Raw genomic sequence first — 23,590 nt, 5'->3', positions numbered from 1 at the left:
ATGCAAGAGAATAACCTCACATTGACCTGTTCCTGGTCTGAATGAAACCTAAATGCGAGCGTAGTTCTCTGAGTGCTGGAATATATATTCCTTCAATCAATGAACGGAATATATATAATTCCCAATAGGCTTGTCGTTCTCAACTCTAGCAGGCACCAGAACCTCCTGGAAAGCTTGTTAAAGCACAGACTGCCTGGCATCACTCTCAGAGTTTCAGATCAAGAGCTCTTGTTTGGGACCCAAGAAGTCACCTTTCTAATAAGTTCCAGGGAAACGCCAATGATCCTTGTCTTGGGTATACACTTTAAGAACTACTAGTGTTTATGGAAAAAGAGCTTACATACAAAGGCAACCTGTTGAAACTTCAGGATACTTCCTCCTTTCCCTGAAATCAAGCTACATCATTGTATAAATTTCATTTTAGGAGAAAAAGGTGACTTTTTCCTGTAGAATCTGAACACGTTTTACTTTTCTGTAATGTTAATTTTAGACAGGATAGTATCCATAGTTGAACAATTCTGTATGAATGAAAATATCTAGATGTCACAGCCCCCCTACAACGGTTTAAGATCTGTGAGAATACTAATACTGCAGATGTTTGGAAACAAATAGGTCTGTAGTCTGCTAATTCCTAGCACCCCTTTGGGACCAGCTCATTGAATGATCCTGTCATTGAAAACAAAGTTCCAGTTAATACCCCTTTGGAATTAACCAGGCTAATGATGTAGTACTTTGGAATAATTGTCCTGCGGTGATGGTCACATTAACTACTTTACCTGGATTATCTTACCCACCAATAAACTCATACTTAAGCAAGTGGTCAACTGTGGAACAAAGGAGAATTGGCCACTGGGGTATATAGGCCAATAGCAGCCAGATTGGACCCAAATGGAATAATCTGTAGAAGCCAAGAACAAGAGAGATCCAGGACATATGATGGGCCATAAAAAGCCAGATACATAGGTGAGGTAGATGTCACTGATGTTTTGTGAGACTTTCTTCCGGAGGAATATGGAGACACAGTTTTCTCTTAAGATCTTAAAATAAGGAATGTTGGTGATGGAATTAGAGAAACATCAGTAGGCTTTAATATGTAGTTTAACAGTTGTCACAGGCTTTTCTGTGATTTTATGAGTGGAGAAACACAGACAGCTTGGTTTGAGTTTCATTAAAGTTGTCCTTTTAACTCCTGAGACACTGGCTCTCAAGTTTGTGAAGGAGGAAGATCCAAGATCTCACAGGAAAAAAAAAAAATCATTATAGTATTGCTGGCTGCAAGGACTATGAAGGCTTGGAAGAGAAGAAAACTCTCTCCAGTGGATATTTAGCTAGCTCTGGTTGGCCCTGGCTGGAATATATTCCGCAGGATTCTAATGAGAGCATAAAAATTTCCCACTGGCAATTCTACCTGCTAATTGTATAACAGGGGTTTTCCCAATGATTGGTCTTTAGCCCTGATATATATCGATATATCCTATATTATCATTCGTATATAAATACACACACATACCTCACACTGCTGCATATTTGGCAGCTGAAACTGACAAATGGTCTCCTTGATATTACTGTTATATATTACTTGATATTACTTGTTATTACTTGATATTACTATTCTTTATACATACATTGTATATTTCCTCTCAATATAATTCTGATTCAGGAATTAAAAACCCTCAGAATCATCTCGGTTATAGTGACTGCCAGCCAGTACTAAATTATAATATAATTACGGTCTATAGCATCTTAAATTTCATGCCTAGTCCTTCTTGTCTTCAAACTACATTTACTTAGAACAGCCTTTCCATGGCCATTTGTTATATTCATGCTTCAAAGAAGTACCATCACACCTCCACAGGCCCATTCTCCACCTGCCCCTTAAACTCTCTTTCATTCTCAAGGAGAAGGTCTGCCATAAACAATGGGAGTCAGGTAAGGCAGGATCCCACGAGGTGGTGGGAATGAAGGTGTGAGGACATGGGCAATGGGAGGGTGAAAGGGACTACAGAGGCTGCCCAGCTGGGGGACAAGCTGAAGGAGAAGGAAATAAAATAATGGAAAGATATACTTTGAAAGGATTTGTAACCCTGGGTGTTAAGAAATGAGTTCAAGATCTTGCTGTCTTTATGTAGCTCTGTTTCCTTTGACATGGAAGAAAGATGTGTTAGGGCAGCCAAGTGATGTGTTAGTAGTGATTTTTAAAGAAATTTTTAAATTAAAAAAAAGATTTTATTTATTTGATAGAGAGAGAGAGATCACAAGCAGGCAGAGAGGCAGGCAGACAGAGCAGGGGAAGCAGGCTCCCTGCTGAGCAGAGAGCCCAATGTGGGGCTTGATTCCAGGACCCTGGTACCATGACCTGAGCTGAAGGCAGAGGCTTAACCCACTGAGCCACCCAGGCATCCCAGTAGTGATATTTGATGCGTAAATTTGGACAATGTCTCCTAGTTGGACAGGTGTAAAGACCAGGTGTAGAGAGGAGGGTAGGGCTTAGTGATATTTTGAATAGTTCTACAGTTTTAACATCCCAGGTTTGCTGGCCATAATGAACATATGTTTAACCAACATACCGCAGGAATATTTTACAGGTTCATTTTTCCGAAATTTAAAAAAAAAAGAAAAATCTGACATTCCAAACACTGATCAGGCCTTTTCATTTAGTGCTTGAAGCTATATGGCCATTTAGTTATGGGCCCATAAGTAATGAACTCTCATCTGCCCAGGCTGTGAGTCCTAACAAACTCTGGGGAGAATAAAGAGGCGAAATCTGTCAGTTTGCATTACTCTGGTTTTGTCCAATTGGAAAAGACTTTTGAATACATCTGAAGTACTCAGATTAACAAGGTGCTGCACGAGCCACACTGGTCTAGGTCACTCGGTTTACCTGCCGACACACGTTAATAAATAAATGAAAAGGTCACCAACCAGTCGGTTTCAAACTCTGGATATGGAGGATAATAAATTCTATCAAATTGCTCATGAAAGAAAGAAAACTTGCCACGTCAAGACTGCATTTATCTGTGCATCACAATCCATATACAAGTAACATACACACACACACACACACACACACACCCCACAAATATATGACACATTGTCAAGTGAGCGGAGTAAACTGACATCCTTTCTGAGACCTTTTAGAGAACAGGTGTTGAACGCTTGTAATGAGATTTCTATGCATCTTCAGAGGTAAGAGACAAGATTGTAGCAAGAGCCATTCAGAGTGTGACAGATCACGGCTGAGGGAATAATTCCCAGTCAGGGGCATGACAAAGGAGACATTACATAAATGCTCTGTTTTCTCAGGAGGTGCTTATGTTCTCGCTTAGAATCCCTAAAGAAGACAAATATTCACTGAAGAAAAGATTCGGAAGAATAGATTTTTCCAGATCCTGGGGAATCTGGGATATATTCAATTAACTAACTCCTGATGCACTCTTGTGATTATTTTACGAATCTTTTCCTCTTGCAACTGGGAATTGATGGGATTCATAGAGCTTTCAAGGCATCACTTCGGAGGGGGCTAAGAATTTTTTTTTTTTCAAGCAGAGATGGTTAGCTGACAATTCTATGTAGAGAATGAAGTAACTAAAATGGAACATGTTATGTTTTACAAGAAAGTTAAAGCAATTTTGCTTCAACTCAAATAGGTATCAGATAAGCTTTGAAAATCAGCACGGAAAATGAAAAGGTAAAAACATTCGTTGGGGATAGTCACCATAAAGAGAAATACTAAATCCAGAGTGGTTGACATTTACTTCATTACACTGATCTCTGGTCTCTGATCGCTTTGGAGACCATGTTTCTGTCAGAGGATGATTTAGTTTTTTTCCATGTAGAAGTCCCTTTTTGAAAAACAGATCTTTAGGGGCACCTGGGTGGCTTAGTGGGTGAAAGCCTCTGCCTTCACCTGGGGTCATGATCCCAGGTTCCTGGGATGGAGCCCAGCATGGGGCTCTCTGCTCAGCGGGGAGCCTGCCTCCCCCTTTCTCTGCCTTCTCTCTGCCTACTTGTGATCTCTGTCTGCTAAATAAAATCTCAAATAAATAAATAGATAGATAGATAGATAGATAAATAAATATCTTTAGGGAGAGAGCATGTGCACACGCACGTGCAGTGGGGAAGGGCAGAGGGAGAGGCAGAGGGAGACAGAGTCTCAAGCCTACTCTCATCTCAGTGCTGAGCCCCCTGCAGGGCTCCCTCCCAGGCCCGATATCATAGCCTAGGCCAAAGCCAAAGTCAGGCTCTTAACCCACTGTACCACCCAGGCGCCCCCGTAAGCCCTTCTTTCTAACTTCATCTCTGAAACAGCCCATCCTTTCCCCACTGACTTATGTTCCTACTTTATCAGAGATGAAGCATAGCAGGCTTTTCCCATTTGTACATGAGTCTACATTCTTCTTCACAGGCTTTGGTGAAGGTTTTGTAATTGTAGTGTCAGGACAAGACAAGCCTTCATTCTTTTCCCCTTAAAGTTGATTTATTCAATATCCTCTATTCTTCCATTTAAATTTGTCATGTTCTTAAAAAAACAAACAAACAACTCTGGAATACTGATGCAACTCCGCAGTGAATTATAGATTAATTTGGGAGTGAGCTTATATATTAGGCTATCAAGTCATCCCTCTTAGGGCATGAACCATCTTATATTGATTTTTTTTTTTTTTAAGATTTGAGAGAGAGAGAAAGAGATATAGCATGTGTGAGCAGGGATGGAGGGGAGAGAGCAGGACAAGGGAGAGAGAATCTTAAGTAGGGTCCACACTGAGCATAGAGCCCTGACCAAGGCCAAGACCTGAGCTAAAACCAAGAGTTGGTTGCTTAACCTACTAGACCACCTAGGCGCCCCGTCTTGTATCTACTTAGATTGCTCTCTATAACCTTTGATTTTCAAATGTTTCTTTAGAGATCTAGGAAATTTTACATGCTTTTGGCAAACTCAATTCCTGGTTGCCTTGTAGTTTGGTTACTGTAAAGGACACTTTTTGTTTATATTTTTTAGCTAGTTGGTCTATGGTGTGGAGCAGTAGTTCTCTGACTGTGGTCCATGGACCAGTGGGGATCCTCAGGACTCTTCAGAGATCCGTGAGGTCAAAATTATTTTCATAATACTAAGATTGTTTTTTGTCTTTTTGGCTCTGTTGATATTTACAGCGATGGTACAAAAGCAACAGCAGGTCAAACGACTTTATGTCAGCATGAACCAAGGCCATGGTGCTAAATTCTACTCATTGCTGGGTTCTTTACCCCCCCACACACACCAGAAAAAAGCCAGTTTTCTATGCGAAAGTCCTTGATAAAACAGTAAAACAAGCTTTGTTGAATCTCTGTCCTTGAGTATACATTTTTAAATAACTGACAAAATGAGAACTTTGCACAAAGCATGACTACATACTGAAGTGTAATGATTGTCTAAAGGAAAAGTGTGTCATTGTTTGAGTGGGGAGGGGCACTGTTCTTTTCAGAGAACCATTTCTAGTTGAAAAGACTACTGATGGACAAAGTATGCTTATTTAGACTTGGAAATATTTGGCAGCATTTTCTGAAAAAATGAAATCAACCTGTTGCTTAAAAAACCAGTATTTGTTGTAATTATAAAATTAAAGGTTTCAAAGAAAACTAGAATTTTAGAAAACTTCTGTCATGAACTTGACAGTCTCCGAAGACTTTAAGTCTTTCTGATGAGGCAGGTGATATTAATAAAGATGACTTTTTGATATATTAACACTAAGAAGAAGATCTTGGGCACCTGGGTCACTCAGTTGGTTAAGCAACTGCCTTCAGCTCAGGTCATCATCCCAGAGTCCTGGGATCGTGTCCCACATCGGGCTCCCAGCTCCATGGGGAGTCTGCCTCTCCCTCTGACCTCCCCTCTCATGCTCTCTCACTCTGTCTCTCTCTCTCTCTCTCAAATAAATAAAATCTTAAAAAAAAAAAAAAAAGAAGAAGATCTTAACTCAGTGGATCAGTAGTTTCCAAATGATTACTTCATTGTGTTAAAAAAAATCATGCATGGCAAAAGATCTATTCAAAGCAGATGATGCACCAACCGGATTGAATAGTATGAAAAATTCACTGATAAGCTTTCAGATTCTACATTGCAACTAACCTGGAAGAAATTACCACCTGCCAAGCTTTGGTATAATATCACAGAGGAAAACCCACAATTACTTAAAAAAGTCTATTTAAATACTCCTCTCTTTCCAACTACATATCAGCATGCGGCCAGATTTCTTAAACTATATATCAACCAAGATAAGATATTGCAGTAAACTCAATGCAAGAAGCACCTATGAGGATCCGGGTGTGTTTAACTAAGACAACCATTAAAGAGGTGTGCAAAGAATATTTTTTATCAAAAGCGATTTATGTTGGCGATTTAGGTGATGAGTTTCCTAATGTTAATTATAAACATCAATATTTCATAAATTTCTCAGTTTTACATCTATTATAATAAATATTGGTAGGTACAATCCATCTAAAGAAAAGTTCTTTGGGATCTGAATCTTGACTAGTAGAGTGTACTAGTTTGTGAGACCAAACATTGAGAACCACTAGTGTAGAAAAAGGGTATTCATTTTAGCAGGTTGACTTTACATCCGGCAACCTTACCGACCTCTTACCTAAAAGGTTCCATGTAGGGGCGCATGGGTGTCTCAGTGGGTTAAGCCTCTGCCTTCAGCTCAGGTCATGCTCTCGGGGTCCTGGAATCGAGCCCCATATCAGGCTCTCTGCTCAGCAAGGAGCCTGCTTCCCTCTCCCTCTCTGCCTGCCTCTCTGCCTGCCTCTCTGCCTACTTGTGATCTCTGTCAAATAAATAAATAAATCTTTAAAATAAATAAATAAATAAAAGGTTCCGTAGATCCTATTGGATTTTCTAGAGAGATAATCATTTCATCCTCAATGATGGGCTTTTTATTTTTTTCTTCCATCTGCAACGATAGCTTTATCTCCTCTTCCCATTCTTTGGAATTACTTTTTTTCATTTCTTTACTGTTGTCCAAGACTCTCAGTGTTGTGGCAATGATTCTGTAAGTACTCGTCCCTAATCCTAGTGGGAATGCCTCTAAACTTTCTTCATTATGTAAAATATTTGCTTTAGGTTTTTTTCTATATGGGCTTAATAAAGTTAAGGAATTCTAGGATGCTAATAATGTAATTTTTGATCATGTTAGCACTGAACTGTTTCACGTACTTTTTTTTTTTTTACATCTCTTGAAATACGAGTTTTGCTTTTAGTTTGTTAGTTTCCTGATCCCCATTGATTATTTTCCCAATACACTGCTGGATTTTTGTGAGCTTTTACTTAGTGATTTTGCATATATGCTCATAATGAAATGGGCTTATATTAATCTTCCTTTGTTCAACTCCCTTTATCAGATTTGGGAATTAAGATTGTATTTGCTTGATGAAATGAACTGGACAGCTTTCACTCATTTTCCATTTCATTGAACTTATTTTGGATAGGATCTGCTCCTTAAAAATTTGGTAGAACTCACCTCCAAAACCAACCAGGCTTACGGATTTCAGAATGACAGGGTTCTGACAACTATTTAAATTTCTTTAAAACTGATGGGCCTGAGATTCATTTCTTGTGTTGATCACACAGACACAGTTTTTTAAGAAATGTATCAATTTCGGGACGCCTGGGTGGCTCAGTTGGTTAAGCAGCTGCCTTCGGCTCAGGTCATGATCCCAGCGTGCTGGGATCGAGTCCCACATCAGGCTCCTTGCTCGGCGGGGAGCCTGCTTCTCCCTCTGCCTCTGCCTGTCATTCTGTCTGCCTGTGCTCGCTCTCCCCCCCCCCACCTCTCTGATAAATAAATAAAATCTTAAAAAAAAAAAAAAAGAAAAAAAAAGAAATGTATCAATTTCATCTAAATTCTCGATTTTTGTCTTTGTTCATAATACTCCTCCATTATTTTCTACATCTCATATCTCGTTATTTTTCTTTCATACTCTATTTACCTGAATTTTTTTCTTACTCTGATGAAAGTCGATCTGTTTCTATTCTCCACATCACTTAACAGCATGAGGCCAGATTTTCTTAAAACTATATATCAACCAAGAGAAGACATTGCATGTAAAAATTCCCTTTTACATTGTCTACACCTTTTTGCCTTTCCTGCTGCCTTCACTCTCATCTCCCAGAGGACCAATAAGTTCTTCAGCTGTATTCATCCTGTATCCAATGTTTCTTACAACCATTTATTACTTTCATACCTACTATTTCCATTTGGTTTTTCATGACTTCTGGTCCCTGCATCATATTGCTAGACTCTTCCTACATGTCCTTGAATATATGTATCATGCTTAATTTAAATTTTCACTCTTAAGGATAATAAATTCTAGAGGACTGATATCCTCGGTCTTTTATAGGGGCTGTACTCCTCAGGAATCTAATTATTTTGACCTGAGAGCTCATGGCCATTTGGAGAAACTCAGGATGAGATGATGAGTGGGAGCTTGCCTGTGTCCTTTAAGGATAGAGGAAGGTTCAGCATTGGAGCACAGGATCCTAGAGTACAGAACCAATATGGATAATTCCCTTTTGCTACTAACCCATTCGGCAACTCCTAAGCATAGGGATTCACTGTTAATCTGTTAGATTCAAAGCTGCAGCACTTGACCAAGAGTCCCCTTAGGTTGTAATTCACTAGGCTGGAGGTTGGGATGCCGAGGAGGGAAGGCGTGCCTGCCTGAGAGTGGCGAGGCCCTTCCCAGTTTTCATCTCGTGACAGCAAAGCTGGGTCCAGTCTTGATGATGCCACAGATACCAGCTCCTGCTAACCGACTCCCAAGGCAAAAGGAAAGGAACTGATGGTCTCAAGGCAATACCCCAGTCACTCTGCTCAGGCATACTCCTAGCTAGTGTAATTCCCCATGAGACAGGCTGGTGAGATTGGAAATCAAACTCCTTTGGGCAGACAAGCGCAGTGAAGGTGAGGAAAAATAAAATGGAGTATATGCTGCTCTTTGGGTGGCAGATGGAAGGCAGTGGAGAGGTCAGGGTAAGGCAGCTTTATTTAGGGAGACACCAGGGTTATAGATGGAAAGGAAATATGTAGAAAGATGGAGGAACAGGAGAAAGAGATACACGATAAAGTAAATTCCATCCAGAAAGGAGTAGGTGCAGTTGAGATCAGTATCACAGGTGGATGAGTCAGCCTTGAAGAAGACACCTCATCCCTTGATGCTGGGGAACAGGAGTCACAGGTAAGCGGCGATGCTAAAAAGTGTGTAGGGGCGGAGCTGTGTTTCCAAGGTGGAAAGGAAGGGGCTGCCCTTGAATACCCTAAACTTACTTAAGACCAAGAGCTTAAGTACTTAAGATCAAGTTCCTGTGAGAGCTGGATTTGGAAAGAGAACATCAGTCAAGATTGCATCTAGGTTCATTTTGAATATGGGACTAGCTATGACCATCCCTGATGGAGACGGTCCTCATCTGTTACAACTCACACTACAAAAATAAAGAAGGAAAGGGCGGACGACTCATGACTGTGAGACTGTGAGACTGTGAGTCAAGGAAGTCAAGGAAAGGTGGCACTACTTGAGGTCACAGAACACCTTGGTACCTCCAGTGCTGGCAACGTTAATGCCGACATGAGGTATGGAAAGCCCAAACCAGAGGTAGCAGCAAAGTGCTGTCAGCAGCTATTTTTAATCGAGTGACAAATACTAATGCCTCCTCACAATTAAACTCAGATAAATCAGGAAGGATGGTAATGAAATGCAGATTTAGAACCAATTTCAGAGGTGAGGGCACTCAGCATCTTTAAACGTCTCCATGGTTTGTTTGGAGCTGAGATTCCTCCTCGTCCTTCCTTCGGTCACTAGAGCTGAGGGTAGAGAGTGCAGTGGCCCGGAGACTGTTCCCAGCATCACCATCATGTTGCCACTGGTATCCTGGGTGCTCCTATGGCCTCACTTGACTTGTCCTGTCATTGGCTACCCGTGTGTGCAGAGAGTGAATGTACACTTGCACAACACACTTCCCGCGTCTGAAGTCTGCGATGAGCTAAACGAAGGTACACACACACAGCTCCAAAACCCTGTCGGATGGAAGCCAATGTCTTCCTTTGCCTCTTCTAGTCAATAGTCCCTGCAACTCCTGTTTATTATGTCCCAACATCTCCTGATTCATAGGAATTAATCTGTCAACATTATCATGAGCTAACTAATTGGTGTGAACACAAATTATACAGTGGGGCTTGCCATCTTGTGTAAGGTGGTGAGGAAAAGAGCCGAAGCAAACAAACATACTACAATTGCTCATTCATTCCAGATCAGCTGTGGAAATGGCCAGAGCAAATTCCCATCACCCATAGAGTACATAAAAGAGCATATGGTTGTAATATTCTCTGGTATATACATTATATAAACTAAGGCTACTGGTGTAGCAAGGGAGTGGTGTGAAAGACATTTAACTCAATATATTGATGAGAAAAAGATAGTTTAAAACAAACATTTCAAATTGCATATTAGATGATGGAATAAAAGTAATTTATGGCTGTCAGAAAAAAAAATTTATCTTCTTAGGTAATTTAAAGCATCCACTGATCATCTGAAAAATATCCAGTTTTTCTTTGCATATAGGACAAAAATAAATTTTAATTTGATCCCTATCCAGATGATGCAGCTCAAGCAACAAGTTTTTACTCTATATACACATAATGGGTTTTTTTTTTTTAAGGTTTTATTTATTTATTTGACAGAGAGAGTGAGTTAGAGAGGGAACACAAGCATGGGGAGTGGGAGATGGGGAAAAAGCCTCCCCACTAAGCAGGGAGCCTGATGCAGGGCTGTGATCCCAGGACTCTGGGATCATGACCTGAGCTGAAGGCGGTGGCTTAACAACTGAGCCACCCGGGCGCCCCAATATATACATATTGTTTTATAAACTAAAAGCCCTTTATAGAGTTATGATTTTCTAAAAAAATTTAAAGATAACAATAAGTCATTCTCTCTCGCAGCCAGAAATTACATTTATCAATTTGTCTCTAAATCATCAGGTGACTTAGAAGCAGAAATGGTCACAGAGGTTTTACTTTCATGCCAAAGTCCCACTGTCCAAGCAAAGCTGTCCAAAAAGGCTGCAAAGAAATTCTTTAAATCTTCCATTTTGCCTTCTAGTTTTAAACCTGAGAGGTCTGTTTCTTCCAATATGCAAATTACCTCCATCCAAGTATCATCAATTCTAATGGGAGTGCATAATTGCAGGTCTATTACTTAGACATTAGTAACCTGAATTCATTGTAACATAGACTACTCAAAAAATTTTAAATCAAATTTATAACACATACAACTTTTATGAGAGAAAAGGGTCATTCTAAAAATATTAGTAAGAAATTATTCACTAACAAAAACTATCCTCATCACCGTGCAGTTTTTTATCTACTCACTGCTATACAACAGATTTTATTTATTAGTTATTGTTACACTCTGACAATGGAGTGCTAAATTAAAATGCTACCTGATGGCAAACACATCCTAATGACGTAAGGACTGCCAAAGTAAAACTTCTCTCAAAGAAAGCAAGCAGTGTGGCCCTCTGGGAAAGCATCTCTACCTGTTCAACAGAGACTTTGAAAATGAGAGCACTTGGGGGTTAGACCTGGAAACCTGGCAACCAAAGGGCCCAGACAGATCCTCAGTGTACAAAGACTTTGCCTGTTCATTCCATGCTACCTTTTGTTTAGGGAACCTCCATGTTTTGAGATTCACCACAAGTCTAATTCCCAAATCTATGCAAAAGATCTCAGGTCAAGGCAAGCTGTAGGAGCCGTCTCTCTCTTTTATCGTAAGTCATATCGTAACTCCTCATACGGTGCATAGTTTTCAGAAGAAAGCAGGGACTGTTATTAGATTTATTACTGCTGTTCTGGTCTATGAGAAATTCCTTGAATTAAGGAATTGATTCTCCTTTAAAAGGACCTACTTTGCATCAACAAGGCATACAATTAAAAAAAAAGAAAAAGGAGACACAATTAGGAAAATGAAGTTTCAGTACTTTTTGAACCCCATATTATAAATACTGTAAAAAGGATCTTACTATTACATAAACAGTAGTGATAAAATTAAATCAAGGAAGAAAACTAGCTGATTCTACAGCCATGTAAATCTCAAACATTTCTTAAAATTAAAAAAAAAAATGCTTTCTAGACATTTTAAGTTCTCAAAATGAACTACCTGTTCTCCTGAAACAAATGCAAAGATTTCCCGAGGATAGAAGACATTAAGAAAGAGGGCATTTGTTTTATTTCATTTATTACAGAGTTGTAAAATCCCTTTATTCTGCAAATTTGCGTTGCAGATGGAGAATGCGAAGAATTCCCAAGGATGGAAGAGAACTAAGAGTCCAACTGAGCATCCTGCTGAATGATAAAAACAACTGAAACAGGTTAGACCGCTAAATACTGCTAATGCAATTGTTCTCTATAACCTCTGGGTTCTGTGATTCAGATTTAGTCTCCCCGCCCCCCCCCCCATGATAAGAGCATGAAATTCGGGTTTAATTTTTCCAATATTATTATTTTTAAGTGGTTAGTTTTTGCTTTTATATTGTTAATTATTCAGTGATTGATTTGAATGACCTTCTGCAAGCCAGTTTGCCAGTTTACAGATGTTCTCTCTGCTATAAATAGCCTGATCACTCTCTGCCATAAACTCATTCATTTATTCAATAAATATTTACCGAGTACCAAATACGTGCCAGGCGCGGTCTTCAGCACAGGAGACAGAGCAGTTACTGAAATACTGAAGTCCTGCCCTTGTGGAGCCAACATTCTAGGATAATCGAAGGATGAATGAACTATACCATGTGTTCTATCGTAAGGGCCACAGAGAAAAATAAAGTAGGGAAGGGAGGGACATGGTACGGGTTGGGGGAGAGGGGAGGTCACTTTTTTATTCACTTTCAACATCTGACACTGTGAGATATGTTGTGTGTGTGGGCGGGGCGGGGACAAAAAGATTCAGATTCTCGAGTCCAACTCTTAGCCTTACGATAGGATCTGTGTTGCCCAATTAATTCAGCAGCCACCAGCCACAGGTAAACAAGTACTTGCAATGGGGCTATAAAATGTGCTAGCAGAGTAAAATACACACCAGACTTTGAAGACGATGTATGAAAAACGAACGTAAAATATCTCATTAATAATTTTGTATGCTGAATACATTTTTAAATATTTTGGATATATTGGGTTAAATGAACTATTATTAAAATTAGTTTCTCCTGCTTCTTTTTTACCTCTTTAATGTGACCACTAGAAAATTTTAAGTTACATCTGTAGCTTTCATTATAATTCTATGGGCCCTACGGTTTCCAACTTCCTTTCAAATGCCCACGTATCTTAATCAAGTGCAAATTTAACTACCCAAGTTGCCAAGAAAAGGGAGGGAGGGAGACTCAGGAAAATAAGACAACAGCTCAACAGGTAGATAGTGTGTTGTAACTGCCTACTTCCTAGCTGTCTCTGGGCCGATGGCTAGTAACCTCCCTGCTTCAGTTTCCCGGAAAAGCAATAATTGAAACATTTATTGGAAAGGGTAAATAGATACATGTAAAGTGCTTAAAACGGCTCCTGGTAATAAGCGTTTGCCCTCCTTAAATAAATATCTGTACTTTTGGCAAAAGTGACCCCGTGGCCCTTGCGACGTGCCTGAGGCGTTGAGGTCAGCACTTGGAATCAGACAGCCCCAGAGGCAGGGCACCCCGGAACACGGAGATCCAGGGGTGCAAATCCCACGTCTGCTGAACTGAATAACAACAGCACATCCTTGGGCAGCGTACTGACTTTTTTCTGAAGTCCTGGTTACCTCTTCTGTAGAGTGTCTGTTTTGTAGAGTTGTTTAAGGAGCTAATGAAGCAGAGTAAAGAAGAAAGCCTCTGAGGGAAAAGGCAGTCAATAGATGACAAAATCATGACAAATCTTGGGCAGAATTCAACTCCTCTCTAGATGGTACAAACTGACTGAAGAAAAGGATCATATTGCCCAAGAGAATACAGCTTGGAAGTCTTATCAAGCATTCGAGCTCTTGCACATGTAACCGACTTTCTCATTTTTAGTCACTTTTAAAAGTGCCTCCAAGAACATTTACTAGGTAACCCTGTTAACTTGCTACCAAATGCAACCAAACAAAGAGAACTACATTTCTTCAAAACCTCTCCTCTGTTACTTCAGAAGATTCTTCAACGGAGATTAGCTTTCCCCTTCAATCCACTTAAATCACCTAGACGACACTGATTTTTCCCTCTTTTCTAGTTCTTTATATTAAAAATTTAAAGATCTTTTTAAAAGATTTCACTGAGAGAGAAAGAAAGAGCAAGCAAGCGAGCAGTTTTTTTTGGGGGGGGGGTGGCGTGCAGAGGGAAAAAGATCTTTAAGCAGGCGGTACACGGAGCATGGAGCCCAACCCAGGGCTCTATCTTGTGACCCTACAATCACGACCCCAGCCGAAACCAAGAGTCGGATGCTTGACTGACTCCACCATCCTGGCACCCTTTAAAGATTTTTAAGTAATCTCTACACTCAAGATGGGGCTCGATACTCATAACCCCAATAAGAAGCCTCCCACGTTCCACCGACGGAGGCAGCCAGGTGCCCCGGTGAGCATTTAATTTTAAGGAAAATATTTCTCCAAGAGTCATCAGCTTGTACCGTTGAGCAGCAGTATGAATATCAAATACGTGGGAAGGGAAGGTTTCTGTCTGGAAGCGAGGTACGTGGGAGACAGCAACTCTCCCCTTCTCTCCTCTCTCTAATGGGAATGTGTGCAACTTTACACGATGCCTTTGCCTGTCCTTCCTGAAGGCGCTCTGTGACCCCTTCACACCTCATAGGGGAAGGAGCACAGCCTTGGCAGGCTGGGGATCAGGACACCCAACCCAAGCCCCGGTGGGCTTACTTGTTTACTGTGTATCAGTGGGAAAGCCCCTAACAACTCTGGACTTACTGTGGGTCAACTACATACAAACTATCTTTACGACAGAAACACTGTGAGGGGGGAAATGCCCTGAGAGACTGTGAAGAAGTTTGTCACGGAGCACTGGACGGCGGCTGTTACGACGCACTGTCAAAAGACGCGATGGTGTGTCTAAACGGCACTTCTGTGATCACTGCCAGTGTGTTCTTTCCCCTTCTCCCGGCTCAGAGCTTTTTGTGCCTGATGCTTTCTGGGGTCAAATACTGAAACACAACTGAAAAAGTTAGGAAACATAGGAATAGAGCCCTTCAGTCGAAGACTTCAGTGAAAAACAAGCCAAACTTGTCTACGGCCCCCCATGCAGGGTTTGAAAGAGGGTCGGGAACTTGGACTAGGCAGGTTCATCTCTGGTCTCTTGTCCTGTGGTTTGCAGATAGAACAACTAGCTAAGCTCTCATCCCTCTCCAGAGCACTGAGAGCCTACTTGGTGCCTGTGGCGCGGGGCTGGGTGCTGGGCCCCAACAGTGAACCTGTTCCAGCTGGACCCTGCCTGACAGGTAGGATAAACAGCAACTAAATTAATTGCAATGGTGATAAGTGGCATAAGAAAAAAGTAACAAAACCTTTACAGATTCAGAGACCCAGAGAAGAACGGCTTTCCTAGCAACTGCCTGAGGTTGGGATTTCAGAACCCCTGTTCCTTCCTCGCATGAGCAACTTTGAGAGTTAAGAGCGGCTTAGCGGCTTCCTTCTTATTTAATAGCATTTATGCTTGTTACTGTTATTTTTCAGGAGTGATAGAGGAAAGATGGTCCTCTTTTCTAGTTGTAAGAGCCCTCCAAATATTGGCAACAGCTTCCAACTAAGACTAGTGTCCCTGCTTCAAACATAAGGTATAACATCAACACAGCCTCCGGTTTTGTGCTTTGAATTTATGTAAAGAATATCGCTGAACTTTTACAGAGATAAACGGCCTGAAGTTTCCCTACAAAGCATTAATAATAGTTCCAACAAAATCAAAGTATTGTCAGTAACTTAACCAAAGTGCCTAACAGGAGCCCTGAAAAGCAGACAGCTACTCATCTCTATCAAACATCACGCCACCGCAACAGAAATCACGACACGTGCATGCACAAACATTCATTACCTGCTTCCTTTTCTGCTGGGCCTAAAACATAAGAAAAGACAATTTAGGAGAAAAACGGATTCTACGCTTGCTGCTCACATAATGCAGGCAGAAATCAAGCAAAGCAAAGTGGCCCACTTTATATTTCTAACTTAAGAGTTTGTTTTTGGTCTGGTCCGGAGCATAAGCAGTAAGTTTATTTATTTATTTTTAAGGGGGTTAGAAGAAAGGAAGATAATGCATAGAAGTTTTCTCATATAATAAACATGCATTTTTTTTTTTTTTTAAATGGAGACCGTTCAGCAGTAGTCCCACCCAATTAGGTTTCTAGGATCCATTTTCTAGAATATTCTCACAGTCAACTAGATGTAAGAAACGGATGACTCCAGAAGGGAAAGAGGAGGGAGAACTCCCTGCCCACTGTCCATTTAGTCCTATGATAGGCTCTTCTCTAACACAGACTTGTTTTTTTGTGTGATCCAGAAGAACAGCTATGTCTTTTGACCACCAGTGTTAACCCGCCTAACTAATTAAAAAAAGCTACCCATGGTGGTGACAAATAATTTTATTTGTCCACGTTAAAATGGACTATGACTAGAAAATAGAAATATTCTGCATATATTTTCAGGATTCTTGGACAAGACAACAGTCAAAAATGTTAACAAAAGGATTCTCCTAGGTTTTTTGGATCGAGTTTAAACATTTGGGTAAAAAAGTATTGTGTTTATTCAAGTTATGCACAAACTTTTTTCCCTTTATCCAATTCGAAAGGTTTTAATATGTCTATTTTTGTGTCAATTCTTTCAAACCATGTTCACAACACATAATATTCCAAAACGCAAAAATTGTTTGAATGAGTATTCAAGATGTGAAAACCAATCTGTTTATCTTCCACTTTCTCCAAATGATCTAATATTCATTGCTTTTGCTTTAACACAACGTGATATCATAATTAATGATGTTAAACTGGTAACTAAGGAGGTTTCATGTTGTTACTCTCGTGATATAATATTGGTTGCTATAGTGATGGGATGGCTTTTTTGTTAATCACTCAGGAGGTTGGTTATTGCATGCTTGTTAGAAATCTTGATCAGATTTGGAGAGAAAAAAGGATATAACATAGCCAATTATAATCAATTTTTTTCATTGTCTCAATTTTGATAAAACTATCCTAATGTCAATAATTGAAAAATTTATAATTAAGTACAATTTTAAAGTTACTAAAATTTTTCTAATAGAGGATTTGCTTTTATTTTTAGATTAAGTATTTAACACTATAAACTTTTTTCCTAAGTTAATGCTACATGTACTACAGAAGCCATTTGTATGATGATTAAAGCAAAATATTTGAGCCTCTTCCTATTTTTAAAGGATTGTTGAATAAAGCTGATTTGGGGATTTTGCCACAAATTTTAATCTAGCTATTTCTAAGCACCTTAAATTTCATCTTAATGAACGAAACTGGAAGGAAGAAGAAAAAATGTGCAGTCCTCTCAAGAGGTCTAATCTTTCAAGTGCATTAATATTGCAAACCATGAAAAGTTGAAGGGACTTCTATCAGTTTATTTTGGCCCTCACCGTAATCAAGTTTCCTCCTTCTCTGAGAGTGTTGAACAGAAAATAAAATTATGTAACACTATACAGTTACTGATCAGGAACTACCCATAATTTAAATGTTAGACATACTTACGGTAATATAAAAAAAATACAGCCCGTGAAAACACCTTTTGGTTCCTTGAAAACTCAAAATAAGAACAAAGGACAACTTAAGCACGAATCCTGGGTCTTTCATTCAAGCAGAGTCCCAGGAGGCATATTAAAGCAATGAATAGGAAAAAGCTCTTCAGTTCACCAGCTGAGATTTTAATGAGACATTTCCCTTTGCCACGGTACAGGTTTGCTCAGGAAAGGAAAGAACTTCTCACAGAAAATTCAGTTAATAGGCATTGTTGGCTCTCACTGCCACTTGGGCAATTGCTCAGTGCACTGACCTTCTATTTTGGCATATTCTGTGAGTCTAGTGTAATTGATCAAGGCCGCTTTCTCGAGACATTTTCTGACCACTTTTTTCACCTCTTCTGCTGGTATGGGAGTGGCGATATCTTTCATTAAAACCTAAAGCGGGGGAGAGAAAGAGACTGTGTAAAACAGATACTGCAATCAAATTACACAAACTGTCCTAGATCTGTTAGGAGGAAGGGGACCTAGGTAATACTGGGGGAAAGTAATGAGTCGGCACTTCACAACCGGGATGTAATCCTCCTGTCTTGGCTCCTCCTGTCTAAGCCTCATTTATGCACATCAAAACCTCGCATAGGCCAAACCACCATTCAGTGTGATGACTGTCACTTTTCCTCCAGGGGCCCATGACACCATTAGAGCAGCTGTTTCAGATCAGGATTATAGTCCTTGGGACAAGTAATAAAGTTTGTCTTGCACATCCCTAATTTAAGAGCTTTAAATCTTTTGAGCAATATATATGAAAACAGTAACAAAATTCTATGAAGAATAAGCACTGTTTTTGAAAGATATAAAAATCAAGATCTCTAAATCTCACAATTAAACTTTAATCTGTTGAGGGGGGAGAAAATCTTTTCATGAAATGAATGGAATATCAAATGTTAAAATACACAGAAACTTTCTGAAATTAAAAAACAACAGATTATTTTCTGTTGAGTTCCTAAATATATATATTTGTTTTTTTGTTTTTTTCCCCCCATTAGAAGTATTACTATTACCAAGGGGAAAATACAATTACATCCAGAATTTAAAACATAATATATTTAGGCACTTTTATAATTATTCACTGATAATTTTCCTCAAAACTTTCTCAGTGATAAAACTGCTTACAGTCAGTTTTGATTATACCACTAGTTAACCTCTATCTTTTCCATATAGTTAGTTAATGCAGCTTTTCTGGCTTTACTTACATTCAAATTATAAAATAGAAGGCAAAATGTGAATATAGAGAAGACAAGAATGGTAAGTATTCTTACCACTCTATTCGTCTTTTAACTTAAAGTTTCATCTAAAGATTATGAAAACATCCATTTCATGCTTTATTATTTCATTCTCTTTCAATCAACCTTGGTACGAAGGATTTTTACTCAACCATTTAAGCATCAAATTTACTCAACCATTTAAGCAATGGTGATCCTTTACAACACATTTTAATTTTGTTAGTCAAGCTTTCTTTTTCAAAACAGCAAACCTTAGCACTTAAAAATTTGCTTGCCATCAAATTCAATTATTCTTCATAGTCTCATATTAAAAATCTTTAACACAGTTACATATATTTGGCACTTTAATTAGAAATGCACTTAGGGGCACCTGGGTGGCTCAGTGGGTTAAAGCCTCTGCTTTCTGCTCAGGTCATGATCCCCCACATCGGGCTTTCTGCTCAGCAGGGAGCCTGCTTCCCCCTCTCTCTCTGCCTGCCTCTATGCCTAATTGTGATCTCTGTCTGTCAAATAAATAAATGAAATCTTAAAAAAAAAAAAGAAATGCACCTTAGAATCTTAATAGGTAAAAAAACAAAACAAAAAAACCCCCAAAACCCCTTCTGCTCATAGTTAAAAAAAACAACAAGCATTAATGTACTATTATTTTTGTTTTTAAATGTACAATCATTTTTAATGTGATCATTACTACAGTTTAAATTTAAAATTAATTTTGTCCCATATACAGAACCGGGAACTTTACTACTAGGCCTTCCCAGGGTGACACGCATTCCTTCCTTCATTCATTCAGAGACAGTGTGAGCACAAATTGGGGGGGGACGCGGTCGGGGGAGAGAAGGATGAGGGAGAGAATCTGAAGCAGGCTTGATGCTCCAATATGGAACCCAAAGTGGGGCTTGATCCCACAACCCTGAGATCATGCCCGGGGCCGAAATCAAGGGACAGATGCTTAACCAACGGAGTCATGCAGGCACCCGACACACTTTTAAATAATAGAAATAGCTGTTAAAATTAGAATGTATATGTCTGTTACAGAGGTGACTCCTGGATCAAAATATTTAATTTGGAATTGGGGGGAACTATACCCCCTTTCCTGGCAAAATACAGATTACGGGCTGCCAAAAGCAAAAAGGGAGACACAGCTTCTTTCCGGCGTCCCCTCCATTTCTTCCAAAGCATACTAAGTATGAAGGATTCACATGTAGATTTTGTTTTCCTCAGATGTCAATAAGTACTGAGATGTGAAAATGAAGAAATGGCCCTACCATTTCTCTCTCAGTTCAGCAAGAGACATGATAAGTGACGATAACTGGAAAAAAGGTCACTGTTGATCTCGCCACTTGTCAGTGCGTGAGGGCATCTATGCCTTGCTGGGGGAGGAGGGAAGCTCTACCATGGAAACCAGCACACAGCAGGCTGCATTAGGTAGGATGGGATGCCATTCCCAAAGTAAAACTCTCTGTAAAGATTTCATCTTTTCCTTGATACCTCAATGGATTAGATGAAATGAATACTTTCGACAAGCCTGATTGACATGCAGTTTTATTATAAAAATTCTAATATAACAGGTAACTACTACAATAATAGTTCTATCACATGATGCATAGGAATCAAGGATGATACAATCAATGTATACAGTCATCAGTTCTCGCCCTCATCTTGCAAGTCCTTAAATCACTGAAAAAAAGTATTTTCTTTTTGCTTTTAGAAGACGTGTTAATAAATAATGTAATATAGCTAGACTTCTTTGGCAGAAAAGTGGACAAGACCAAGTGCTTTGAAGTCAATAAATCAGAACCAGATGGGGCTCCTGGGTGGCTCAGTTGTTAAGCATCTGCCTTCAACTCAGGTCGTGATCCCTGAGTGCTGGGATCAGGCCCTACTACATTGGGCTCCCCGCTTGGCGAGGAGTCTGCTTCTCCCTCTCTCTGCTGTTTGCCCTACTTGTGCTTGCTCTCTATCACATAAATAAACATCTTAAGAAAAAAAATCAAGACCAGAATAATCAAGTCATGAGTTTTATATGATACTTAGATTTTTTTCTTTTTTAATGTTTATAAGGAACAGGAATTGTTCACATCACTTACCTGTTAGGCTCCAACTAGCATACGAATAGTTCTACAAATAAATGAAAATGATATTTCCCTTTCAAACCTTGTCGGTACATAAACAGGAGTGGAGAATGTACTTTCATTAATAAATTCTTTTAGCATGGATAGGAAAGCCTTGTGCTATTTATTTTTTGAGGGAAAACGAATTTCTACAATTCATGAATCCATTTAAAGTAACACAAGTTGAAATGGATTCTGAGATTGATTTAGGATGGAAGGAAGGATACGTTTGGGCATGTTAAGTGATAAACCTTTATAGGTATGAGAGATGGGAAGGTAGACAGACAAGTTGGGGGGGTGAGGGGGGTAATGAAAGACAACTGTGAAGTCTGAAAAACAGATGATTATACTTAACTGGGAAAAAAAAAGACTATTTCATGAGGGAAAGAAAGAGGTGGGGAAAAAGGGTACTAACAATACGACATCAACTCAGCCTCAGATGGCAGGGGCGGGCTTCAGGAAAGCTGTGGGGGAGGAGGAAGTAGGAGGTAGGGAGAATTGGAATGTAGTTAGGAGTAGGTGAGAAAGTGATAAGATGTGAGCAGACAGCCCCACAGGACACACTCTTTGTGAGGAATGAGCCTATCTGGCTGGCTCACTAAAATACACAGCCACTGCGCATGCAAAAGCATTTATAAAGTAGCATTCAAACGTACCCTTTCAAGTAATGAAAGCGTAGCTTTGAGAGCACCTTCAGGTCGTCCAAAGGGAAAACAGTATCTTTAAAAACAAGAGGAAGAACAAAAACGTCAAACATTTACTATCTAAGGCTGCTCAAAAATTCCCTCTTCTACTATGTGGCATTATGGAAGACCAGCGAAAAGTGGTTAAACTAGCATCAGCCCATCTGGGAAAATCTTAACGGCAGAAGTTTACTTAGTTCCATGCTTTCAGTTTCTTTCAACAGTAAGGGTATCAACTGTGAGGAAAACGTTCTAAAATTTTGATGATATATGTTCAGAAAGAACAGGGTAAATTAAGAACAACAAAAACAAAAACAAAATCTCCAAGAGTCTACTAGTAAAAAGATAATTAAAATACATTTCCTAAAACCTTCGTAAGGTTTGCTGTTATTCAAGCCTTATGCTAAAAGAAAGGATTCCTCCCTCCCATTTCCTCCTGTGTTTATGGGTGGCTTGAGATGGACACACACCCCGTAGACATAACTGCTAGTGCAAAACACGTTCCAGCTCCCTCCTTTCCTGACACCTGCCTATTAACGCCAGTAGCTAACTCTACACCCTCTCCACACAAAACACCAACTTTCCAGAGCTCAGCCACTTGCCAGTGGAGATGGTCATCCTCAGTCGTTCTAATGTCATGCATTCCTAATAGACACCAACAACCAGAGGGCAGGTCACGCCAGCGTTCTGAAATCAGGGTCAGAGGCTGGACGAGTGAGTGGGCTCCTCGGAAGTTAGCTGACACATGGTGGTAACAGATTTATTGCTCTTTACACAGGTCCCTGTTCAGGTCACTTTCCACTTAAAAAGCAGAGAATGTCAGGGCCTCTTCTTCCTGCTAGAGCTGCTCACTCTCTTGAATCAGGCTCCATAAAGCACCTCCTCCCCAACCACCACTCCTAGCCTCAAGATCAAGGGCTGCAGGAGGCTGAGCTGTCCTTGGGCTGCTGCTTGGCTCTGGACTAGAAATCTCCAAACCAGTAACTTGAAGTTTATGTATTTCCATGTCCTTTGCCATTATTCAGGGGCTTGGTAAACACATCTTCTAAGATGTAACTCACAATGAAATTTTTTTTTTTTCCCCACAAGGCAATCTGAACAGGTTTCCCTAAAAACACACATTTTTAAAGCACATATATTTTAAATTCAATTTCTTCTATAGCAGCAAATTTTAAAGACTGATTAAAGAGGCATTTTTCACAAAGCAGTTGTTAAATCCATATTAGGACAGGGTTTTGATGTTATAGAACTTTTATTAGTGTCAGATAATCGCAAAAAAACCGTCAGTCTAGTCAAATTTTTCTTCAGAAGTCTATTTCATTTGCTGTTAAAAATTTCCTTCAACCAACTCTTACGTCAATGCATTCTCTTCCTCCTCTCCTCTACCATGCACAAAAGCAACAACCAATTTATTTTTGATAGTTTTTTTTTTCCCTGTGTAGTGTTGCATCTTGGCGCATTAGCAAATTAGCAAAGTAGCTTTCATCATCTTGTATACCATAAACCTTAATCCACGTTTAACTAAAACACAAATTGGGTTCTTCTAGTCCCCTCCCCCTGCTTAAATCTTTTCAGTGTATTTGCATAATCCACCCATTGTCTTTCCTATTGTTTATTTCCATTAACCTGTGGGTGACACATTTTATGAATGGAATGTTACTGATCCCCAGATTACATTTAGCATTTCAGGGCTCTGAGGTCCCACTGGGTATGTTCTGAATTAGCATTAGCTGCTCATGATGTGTAAATAATTCAACACATTTACAGAGTACAAGTAATCCTGAATCA

General features: G+C 39.7%; 1 protein-coding gene across 1 annotated transcript in view; it reads right to left on the bottom strand.

Annotated features, from left to right (window-relative positions):
• The window catches only part of CADPS2 (calcium dependent secretion activator 2), a 453,461-nt gene that overhangs the window by 99,532 nt on the left and 330,339 nt on the right, over positions 1-23,590 (bottom strand). Inside the window, exons 13-15 of the mRNA XM_082692417.1 lie at positions 21,776-21,839; positions 18,040-18,163; positions 16,070-16,090 (exon numbers count right to left, since the gene is read on the bottom strand). Of these exons, the coding sequence (XP_082548543.1) occupies positions 16,070-16,090; positions 18,040-18,163; positions 21,776-21,839 (209 nt within the window). The remainder of the gene's footprint in view (positions 1-16,069; positions 16,091-18,039; positions 18,164-21,775; positions 21,840-23,590) is intronic.

This window comes from Mustela nivalis, assembly GCF_964662115.1.
Source record: "Mustela nivalis genome assembly, chromosome: 12".
Lineage (NCBI taxonomy): Eukaryota > Metazoa > Chordata > Mammalia > Carnivora > Mustelidae > Mustela > Mustela nivalis.
Note: the sequence above shows the minus strand (reverse complement) of the source record. Positions and strands in the feature narration are given on the sequence as shown.